General features: G+C 42.3%; 1 protein-coding gene and 1 non-coding gene across 2 annotated transcripts in view; one reads left to right on the top strand and one right to left on the bottom strand.

The window, feature by feature from the left end:
- RPA1 (replication protein A1) overlaps positions 1-2,835 on the bottom strand; it is a 103,066-nt gene extending 100,231 nt beyond the window's left edge. The window contains exons 1-2 of the mRNA XM_027767899.1: positions 2,784-2,835; positions 938-1,016 (exon numbers count right to left, since the gene is read on the bottom strand). Of these exons, the coding sequence (XP_027623700.1) occupies positions 938-1,016; positions 2,784-2,828 (124 nt within the window). The 5' untranslated portion in view covers positions 2,829-2,835. The remainder of the gene's footprint in view (positions 1-937; positions 1,017-2,783) is intronic.
- A 5,960-nt stretch (positions 2,836-8,795) lies between these two features.
- On the top strand, positions 8,796-8,902 carry LOC114005914 (U6 spliceosomal RNA). The gene has a single exon (XR_003547707.1). It is a non-coding gene; the product is annotated as a U6 spliceosomal RNA (small nuclear RNA).
- The last annotated feature ends 1,988 nt before the right edge of the window (positions 8,903-10,890 follow it).

The raw sequence follows: 10,890 nt of genomic DNA, 5'->3' as shown, positions 1-10,890 counted from the left end.
TTGGGGAACGGTCATGCTGCAGTCCCTTCCCTTCCATTTCTCCCTCTTTTAGGATTTTGGGCATATAAACACAAGTGCCTCACATGTTTTTCAAGTCATTAGGTCTAGGACTTGAACTGCATGGTTGGCCATGTGGGATTCAGCCACCTTAATCACCAGGCCACCAGGTGACCCAAGTGCATACTTCTTATTTATTTATTTATTTATTTATTTTTCAAGAGAGAGATTTTTTGCTATGGGTACATGTGCCTGCCAGAGAGAGAAAGGGACAGAAAATGAGAAGTCACCTCCTAGCAGGGATGACCACATCACAATCCCTTCTCCTCTATTCTCCTCTCGTGATTTTGGGCACGCATGCATGCACATGCGCCCAGTTTGAGTTTAAGCTACCAGGTCCGGGACTCGAACTGTGGTCGATTATGTGGGAGTCCAGTAATGTAACCATTACACCATCTGCTGGTCCCCCAAATGCATTTTTATTTAAAGTGTCTAAAATGATTTTTTCCACCATTAGTCTTAACAAAGACTAAAAGCATCTCTTCTAGGTTCTTCACATCGTTACTAGAGACAGCAAGCACATACTTGGTACATTCTCTCCTTTCTGTTTTAAAGTTTCCAACACAGAAATATAGCTACCCAAAAGGCAAGTATAAGACAGCCAACCCATCATACTCACTAAATGTCAATATCATCCTTAGGGAAATTAATCAAAGAAAACATAGAGCACCAGTTAGAGAAAATTAATTAAGCCAAGTGGCAGCTTTCCACTATATCCAATCTATTGTTAGAATGCGCTCTGCCAGTTGTAATCTATCTGAATGAAGTGCAGAGCCAAGCAAATGTTTTTTTAATGCCCCAAATCACTGCCATCAAAGTGTTAGGTGTGCTTTTATTATTTAAATATTCACAAACTCCTAGATTTATACACCATACTTACAGGACAGCGTGTTCAATCCATCACTCATGAGCAGTCGATAACGGGGTGGACTATTCCCTGTAGTGATGGGACGGATGTTCTAGGACAGAAAATGATTCATTAGCCAGGGGGTCTGCTCAGTCTCCGGGAATAAGTAAACCTAAGTGGCAGGAGAGTGGGTCTGCCATTAGTTCAGCACCGACAGAACTGCTTGCCCATTCTCTTGACACCAACATTCAAGTAAAAAACTGGATTTGATGGTTCTCTCACTAACTTCTCACCACTAACATTATTGAGAACAATACAGACCAGCGTAAAATGAGATGCCAATGCTATCCTATCCCCCCTAATAGAAATTCGGCTGAAAACCAATGACTGAAAAAACAGATAAGGTACCTACCCTATGTAAGGTAGTTGGTAGGAAACATGCTAAAAAATACTAATTAAAAAAAAAAAAACTGGGGGAGGGGGCCAGCATGTGGCATTGTGGTTAAGGCGCTGGACTCCCACAAGACTGACTGTGTTTCAAGTCCTGGACCTGGTGACTTGCTTTTTCACTTTCACTCTCTCTCTCTCAGTATCTCTCCAGTCAAATTTTAAAAAAATAATAATAATAATAATTAATAAAATTGAGCAGGCCAGCAGAAGGTGTAGTGGTTATGTTGCTAGATTCCCACATGACTAACTGTGGTTCAAGTCCCAGTCCCAGTGCCTTAAAACTCACGCCAGGCACATGTGCGAGCATACCCAATATCCCAGGAGGAGAATGGAAGAGAAGGGACTGCAGCATGGCCAAACCCCTGGGGGGGTGACTTCTCACTTTCCCTCTCACTATCTCTGCCTCTCTCTCTGGCAAATGCATGCATCCTATGTCAAAAAAACTCTTTTAAAAATAATGAAAAACATAAATTAAATTATTATCTTAAAAAAATAATCATTCTTGCCCCACAGGGGCTTACAATTACAATGGAGATGGAGGCAAAGTCTGAAGCAAAGTTGCACAGAATTATCTGGGGCAGAACAGAGACACATCCAGACCTGGAGATCAGAAGCAGTTTTCTGAAAGAAGAGACAACCAGAACCTTAAGATGCTTGAGTGACAACTAGTCCAGGAGTGGCAAGGAAACTATCAGACCCACGGATTCAAAATGTGCAGATATGATCCAGGGTTCTGCTTCTGACTTTTGAAATTCACACTCAAGTTTGAGAACCCCTCAAATGAATGATGGGTTAATTCAAGAGCTTTAAGCAGACAAGTTCGGTCTGGACATACCCATCTGGAGGCAGTATGCAAGGAAGATTGGAGCAAGACAAACCAGACGGCAGGAAGGCAAGCAAGGAGGCAGCTGAAATGATGTTCAGCCCTCACAGTGCTAGAGTCATCTGTCCACTACGACAAAGAGTGGAGCGGCAAAGCCTCCCACATGAACCTCCAAAGCTTTAACGTTAGCTCACACAATGTTTTGAGTGATTTTTGCTATAAGGCGTGTGTGCTCTCAGCACAGAGAGAAAGCGAGAAATCACCCCCCAAGGGAAGATGGCCATGCCGCATTCCCTTCTCCTCCATTCTCCTCTCAGGATTTTGGGCACAGACGCACACACGTCTGGCATGAGTTTTAAGCTGCCGAGTTCCGGACTCAAGCCACAGTCAGCCATGTGGGAATCTTGCACCTTAACCACCATGCCACCTGCTGGCCCTAACATGATGTTTTTAGAAATAAAATAAAACCTGGCTCCTCTCTCGGGATTGCAATGTGGATGGGCCTATTTTTCCTCAAGTGGACAAATGTGTACTTCATCAAGCGTAATATATAATGACACAGGATTCTAAACAATGTTCAACAGGGAAAAACATGCTGGTACTTACAATGACTTGGAGGATGGGTTTTATGGATGTGTCTCCTTGTTGCATTATGGCCTGAAAGAATAAAAACAGATCCTTATGAGCTATGCATTCAAACCATGACTTTAAATTGATCTATTTTGGGACCAGCAGTTAGCGTAATGGCTATGTCGCTGGACTCCCATGTAGTCGACCGTGGTTTGAGTTCCGGACTCGGTGGCTTAAACTCACGCCGGGCGCATGTGCGTGTGTGCCCAAGATCCCGAGAGGAGAATGGAGGAGAAGGGACTGCGTGGCCATTCCCCCGGAGGGTGATTTCTCGCTTTCTGTCTCTCTGGCAAGCGCATGCACCCTACAGCAAAGACCCCTCTAAAAGAAAATAATAATAATAATAAATGGACCTATTTTTACAGTTTGGTATTTGGAAGGAACTACAGACAACACTGTTATGAGCACCTACTCAGAGCATTTCATTTGAAAGGTCTAATTTGTAACTGGATAAATAAAACCGTGAAAGATAGCTGCTCACTGACAAGGACATACTTCTATCTGAAACAATGGTATTGCACACATACTCACTATTCTTAACAGCACATTAACTTCCCCAGTGTCTACTAAGAAGGAATTAAATAAATTATGATACATCCTTTAAAAGGAATATTATACAGCCTTTACGAGAGGATGTTCTTTTTTCTTTTCTTTCTTTTTTTTTTTAAGAGGTTTTTGCCTTAGGGTGCATGCGCTTGAGGGGTGTAGGGAGAGACACTGAGAGGGAAAGTGAGAAATCACCCCCCACATTGGATGGCCACACCACAATCCCTTCTCAGAATCTAGGGCACACACCCGGCATAAGTTTCAATCACTGGGACTAGAACCAAGGTCAGCCATGCGGGAGTCAGTGACATAACCACTAATGCCATCTCCTGGCCCCATTCTTTTGTTATTTTAATTGCCTGAGGGAATATGCACTCGCCAGAAAAAGACAGAGAAAGAGAGGGAGAAAGCACCCCTGATGGGGCACGGTCATGCCACAATCCCTTCTTCTCCATCTCTCCATCCTATTGGAATTTTAAGCACAAATGCGCATGTGCCCAGCGTGTTTTTCAAGCCACCTGGACTCCCAACCATTAGGCCACTGGGCTGACCTAAAAGGAGGATTTTTCTTTTTTTTGGAGATTTTTGCGATAAGGTGCATGTGGCCACCAGAGTGAGAGAGACAGAAACAGAGAGGGAAAGTGAGAAATCACTTCCCAGGGAGATGGCCACACCACAATCCCTTTTCTTCCATTCTCCTCTCAGCACGCATATGTGAGCAGCAGGTTTTTCAAGCAACTAGGTACAGGGCCCGAACCATGTAGTTAGCCATGTGGGATCCAGCACCTTCAACACAATCACTTGGCTGGCCCAGGAGGATGTTCTTTATGTGACACTGGCTGATTCTTGGGAGTAAACCAAGGTAATGGGGGGACAGATGTGAGAGGCAAACCTTACAGTGTAGCCTCATTTTCACTTTTTTAATATTAAATCTCAGTTTCTGTTAGCAATTATAAAAATAATTTCTAAGGGCCAGCAGGTAGCATGGTAGTTAAGGTGCTGGACTCTGACATGGCCTACCACAGTTGGAGTGCCGACCTGGCAAACTGCTTTTTCACCTTCCCTAGCCCCCTTCCTTGCCCCCAGCTCTGTCTCTCTCTGGTAAGTGCATGTGCCCTATAGCAATTTTTAAAAATAATAAAAAATAGGGACCATAGTAATGGCTATGTTGCTGGACTCCCACATAGTTGACCACGCGGTTCAAGTCCCGGACCCAGTGGCTTAAACGCACGCCAGGCACCATGTGCGTGTGTGCCCAAGATCCCAAGAGGAGAATGGAGGAGAAGGGATTGCGACGTGGCCATCCCCTCCGGGGGGTGATTTCTCGCTTTCTGTCTCTCTCTGTCTGGCTGGCGAGTGCACGTACCCTATAGCAAAAACCTCTCCAAAATAAATAAATAAATAATAAAAAATAAAATTTAATAAATAATTATTTTTAAAAATAATTTGTAATAAACACAGTTAACTATCAATCAGGTTTTTCATTTGTTTTCAAAAAGCCATCATTTTAGGGCCACAGTTGGCATAGTGGTTAAGGTGCTGGACTCCCACATGGCCGACAGCAGGTTGAGTTCCAGACTTGATGGCTTAAGAGACTCACACCAGGCACACGTACTTGTGTGCCCAAAATCCCAAGATGAAAATAGATAAGAGACTGCAGCGTGGCCACCCCCCCAGGAGGGTGATTTCTCAGTTTGTCTGTGTGTCTCTCTGGTGAGTGCAAGTGCTCTATAGCCAAAAAAAAAAAAAAAAAAAGTTATCATTTAAGGCATGGTGGGTGAGGCACTGGACTCTGACATGGCCGACAATGGTTTGAGTCCCAGACCTCACAGCTTGCTTTCTCACTTCCCCTTCCTGTCTCTGTCTCTCTCTGGTGGACCACATGCCCTGTAGCAAATTTAAAAATAACAATAATGAGGCCAGCAGGTAGTGTAGTGGTTAAGGCGCTGGACTCTCACATGGTCAATCACGATTTGAGTCCTGGACTCAAGAGCTTGAAACTTATGCCAGGTGTGTGTGTGCCCAAAATCCCAGAGAATGGAAAAGGGATTGCATGGACCAGCAGTTAGCATAATGGCTATGTCTATGGACTCCCATGTAGTCGACCGCGATTCGCATCCCAGACCCAGTGGCTTAAACTCATGCCAGGCGCGTGTGCATGCGTGCCCAAGATCCCAGGAGGAGAAGGGATTACGGCGTGGCCATCCCCCCTGGGGGTGATTTCTGGCTTTCTGTCTCTCTGTCTCTGTTTGGTGAGCACACGTGCCCTATATAGCAAAAACCTCTCTAAAAAAAAAAAAGAAAGAAAGAAAGAAAAGGGATTGCAGCATGGCCAACCCTGGAGGCTGCAGGGGAGGGATGTGATTTCTTGCTTTCTGGCGCTGTCTCTCCGGCAAGCACATGTGTCCTATAGCAAAATTTTCTTTCTGAAAGAAAGAAAGAAAAAGAGAGAGAGAGAGAAAGGAAGGAAGGAAGGAAGGAAGGAAGGAAGGAAGGAAGAAAGATTAAACAAATAATTCTGAAAACAAAACAAACACAGGGGCTGACAGGTGGCATGGTGTTTAAGAGGCTGGACTCCCACATGGGTGGCTATAGTTTGAGTCCTGGACCTGGCAGCTTGCTTTCTCACTTTCCTGCTCATTCTCTCTGTATCTCTTATTGAATTTAAAAATAACAATAAATAAAATTAAATAATGTTTAAAAAAATTAAACAAAATAAAACTGGATGTCTGAACCAAACTGGCTTGGTGATTCCGGTGGATGGATCTCACATAGCCAATGGTGCAGTCTGATATCTTGTAAAACACACTGGACACATGTGTGCATGCCCACAATCCCAAAAAGAGGGAGAAATAGAGGAGAAGGGATTATGGCATGATCATGTCCCATGGGAGGTGCTTTCTATCTCCCCCTGGTAAGCACATGCACCCTCTGGCAAATCAAGAAAAAAACAAAACTGGATGTCTGACTTCCGCTTTTGGCCATGCTGAAATAAATTATATCAGATTAGCACTTACAAGTAAAACCTAAAATACTGAACCAAATTTTACAAACTATTTTTTAATACAGGACAACAGTTAAAGCAAGACTGTAATTCCTTAAAAAGAAACAAATGAGATGAGCCCTGTGATCACTACCACACAGGGAAAGGAACCCAAGAACATTGCGGTCCTTCTGAGCACAGTCCACAGATGAATTAGCTGGTTTTCATGGGTGCAAGGTACCAGAGAGAAGGAGCTACAATAACCTACACAGGGGTTCCTCTGAGTCTTCAGCTGAATTCTAAGTTGTACATACATAAAATGAAACTATAAAACCAGACAAAGAATAAGTATGAGAGCAATACAAGCTGAAAAATCACTAGAATACACAGCAACTGGTATACATTTGCATTCCGAATAGCCACAATACAGAGAACTCTACAAACACTTGGTGTGATCGGATGATACTCCAGAAGAGCCATGCATAAGGAGCAGGAGTGAACTAACCACAAAGTAAAGTTACTCTAGACCCACTTCAGTCTCAAAAGGATCAAGTTGATCTACCAATAAATTAACAGCATGCCAGGACAAGTCAATATTCTTTAAAGAATACATTTAATCCAAACGCTTAATAATGTAATAATTATTTATACTTTTAAAATTATTATTATTTTTTTTTGGGAGAAGTTTTCGCTATAGGGCATGTGCATTCACCAGAAAGACAGAGATAGAAAGCGAGAAATCACCCCCAAGGGGGGATGGCCATGCTGCAATCCCTTCTCCTCCATTCTCCTCTCGGGATCTTGGGCACGCACGCACATGCACCCGGCGTGAGTTTAAGCCACCGGGTCCCGGACTCGAACCACGGTCGACTACGTGGGAGTCCAGCGACATAGCCATTACACTAACTACTGGTTCCCATAATTATTATATACTTTTTTTAAAAAGTTTTTTTGAGAGGTTTTTGCTATAGGGCATGTGCATTCACCAGAAAGACAGAGATAGAAAGCGAGAAATCACCCCCAAGGGGGGATGGCCATGCTGCACTCCCTTCTCCTCCATTCTCTCAGGATCTTGGGCACGCATGCACACACGCCCAGCGTGACTTTAAGCCAGCGGGTCCAGGACTTGAACCACAGTCGACCACATGGGAGTCTAGCGACATAGCCATTACACCAACTGCTGGTCCCCATTTGTTATTATTTTTTAATTTGATCAGGGAGAGAGAAGGGCAAAGTGAGAAAGCAAGCTGCCAGATCTGGGACTTAACCATGCTTGGCCATGGAGGAGTCCAGCACCTTAACCACCATGCCACTTGCTGGCCCCGATAATGTAATTTTTTAAAGAATTATTTTATTTAACTTTATTTATTTATTTTAATTTAATCAGAGAGGGACAGAAAGAGAGAGAAAGTGAAAAAGCAAGCCGCCAGGTCCAGGACTCAAACTTCGGTCAGCTATGTGAGAGTCCAGCATCCCTAACCACCACGCTACCTGCCAGTCCCAGATAATGTAATAGTTTTAATGCCCAACACCTAATTAAACATTACTAGATAAAAAAATTTTTAAGTAGATGTAATAAGTTAAAGCAGCAGTTCTCAGACTGCAGTCTCAGAACTCAAGACCCTTCTAAGTGGATCCATTATTTTAAAACTCAAGACCCTTCTAAGTGTGCCCATTCTTTTCTTTTCTTTTTAAAAAAGCTGTATTGGGTGGTATCCACAAAAAAATCCTGGAAGTAATAAATGAATACAGTAAAGTTACAGGATACAAAAATCAACATACAGAAATCTAGAGCATTTCTATACACGAACAGCAGGAAGACTGAAATAGAACGGAAGAAAGTAATTCCATTTACCATCGCCACAAAAAGTATAAGATACCTAGGAATAAATCTAACAAAAGAAGTTAAAGACCTCTACAAGGAAAACTATGAGAAGCTAAAAAAAGAAATTGAAAATTACCAAAAAAACAAAAGGAAGGACAACACATGTTCCTGGATTGGAAGAATATAATCAAAATGGCAATTCTGCCCAAATTAATCTACATGTTTAATTCAACCCCAATCAAAGTACCCGAAACATTCGTCACAGATCTAGAAAAGAAAATCATACAATTTTTTGGAATCATAAAAGAAAGACCTTGTATGGCCAAAGTAATACTGTACAAGAGTGGGGTGGATGACATCTCACTCTGACCCCAAAAGATACTATAAAGCTGTTATAACCAAAACAGTATGGTATTGGCACAGAAACGGACAGGTGAACCAACGGAACAGGACAGAGACCTGAGAAATAAACCACAGAACATACAGCCAACTAATTTTTTACTAAGGATACCAGTTAATCCAGTGGGAAAAGGAAAACCTCTGTAGCAAATGGTGCTAGAAAAACTGGATATCCACATGCAGAAAGATGAATCTGAACCCCCTACCTCTCACCATTGACAAAAATCAACTCCAAGTGCTCGCTTCGGCAGCACATATACTAAAATTGGAACGATACAGAGAAGATTAGCATGGCCCCTGCGCAAGGATGACACGCAAATTCGTGAAGCGTTCCATATTTTTAAAAAGGTCTTTGGGGTTCGCCCCGTCCATGAAAAAAAAAAAAAATCAACTCCAAGTCGATCAAATATCTAAAACTAAGACCTCAAACTATAAAACTACTGTTGGGAAACACGGGGGAAACTCTGGGAGGCACTGGGGTAGACAAAGACTTCTTAAATAAGACCTCCAAAACACAGTCAATAATCCCAAAAATAGACAAGTGAGATTACATCAGATTAAAAAGTTTCTGCATAGCAAAAGACACAGTACCTAGTGTGAATCAACAGCTCTCAGAATGGGAAAATATTTTTGTAAACTATACTTCAGATAAGGGACTGATAACTACGGGAACACAGCATTGGCTACTGAAATGAGGATTTTCCTGTGGGGTCAGTATGCCTGAATTAGGAGTAGCATCGAGTCCTGAGTGCAATTAAAAGGGTGGGATGGGACCAGCAGATGGCGTAATGGCTACGGCGCTGGACTCCCATGTAGTCAACCACAGTTCGAGTCCCAGACTCGGTGGCTTAAACTCACGTCGTGTGTGTGGGTGCCCAAGACCTCAAGAAAAAGGAATGGAGAAGAGATTGTGTTATGGCCATCTCCCCGGCGAGTGATTTTTTGCTTTCTGTCTCTCTGTCTCTCTCTCCCTGTCTCTCTCTATCATTCTGGCAGGTGCATGCACCTATAACCAAAAAAAAAAAAAAAAAAAAAAAAAGGATGGGAAAATGAGCGAGCTGAATAAACAACTCTCTAAGGACAACATATGAATAGCCACAAGGCACATAAAAAAATGCTCAACATCCCTCATCATGAGATGCAGATTAAAATCAAAAGAGATACCACCTAACCCCAGTCAGAATGAATAAGATTAAAAAAAAAAAAAAAAAGGTAAGTGTTGATGGGGATGTGGTGAAAGGGGAACTCTCCTACATTGCTGGTGGGAATGTAAATTGGTCCTGTCCCTGTGGAAAACAATATGGAGATTCCTCAAAGATCTACAAATAGAACTACCATATGATCCAGCAATCCTACTCCTGGGTATCTACCTAAAGGACAGAATTAGGCTTAGTTAGAAAAGTTCTTGCACATTTGTTTATTGCAACATTATTCACAATTGCTAAGACATGGAACCAACCCAAATGTTCACAAACAGAAGACTGAAAAAGTATGGTACATGTACTCTATGGAATACTATTCAGTCATAAAAAGCAGCAAGACCCTGGCTTTTGACAGAAAGTGGATGAATATGTAAGATTTACTGCTGAGTGAAGCAAGCCAGGCTATGAAGGAGAAACATTGTATGTCTCCACTCACTGTCCATACTCTATGGCCAAAACTGAAAGACTAGGATACAGAAACATAAAAAATGGTTATAGATACCAGATACAGTGCGGGAAGAGGGTGAGAGAAGGAGAAGAGTCTAAAGAAAGACATTAAGGAGAAAAACAGAGAGGCAAGACATTAATGGGACAAAGAAATGGGTTATTATCTGTTGATGATAACATGTACGGTATTCCCAACTGGACTGATGAGAAATGTATTCATGTTGGAACATTCACTTTACAAGGTAAATGAAGTATGACTGAATGTATCAAAGAAACTAAAAAAAAAAAAAAAAATAGAATAAGAGCAAGTTGTATTGGGGCCAATAGGTGGCATGGTGGTAAAAATGCTAAATTCCCACATGGTTGACCACGGTTCTAGTATCAGACCTGGTCGCTTGAAAATCACAATAAATAAATTAATTTTAAAAACAAAGGTGTATTTATTTCTTCCATGAAAGAGAGATGCACCCCAAAAAGACCTTCACATTATAATCCACTCACAGCTTTAACCAGCCTGACTCACAGGACTACACGCTTGGTAGGTACTGGGAGACTTCAATACGCAAACCCAGGACCTTTCTGAGTGGGTGCAGCAATGCAGAACGCTGCATACTGCCACATCATATTGCCCTCAAAACTATTTTCATCTTAACGAACAAGACTTTTGCCCTTCTGATGTCC

The sequence above is a fragment of the Tupaia chinensis genome, unplaced genomic scaffold (assembly GCF_000334495.1).
Source record: "Tupaia chinensis unplaced genomic scaffold, TupChi_1.0 Scaffold144899_1, whole genome shotgun sequence".
NCBI classification, from domain to species: Eukaryota; Metazoa; Chordata; class Mammalia; order Scandentia; family Tupaiidae; genus Tupaia; species Tupaia belangeri.
The sequence above is the reverse complement of the archived record's forward strand: the minus strand, read 5'-3'. Positions and strand labels throughout refer to the sequence as shown.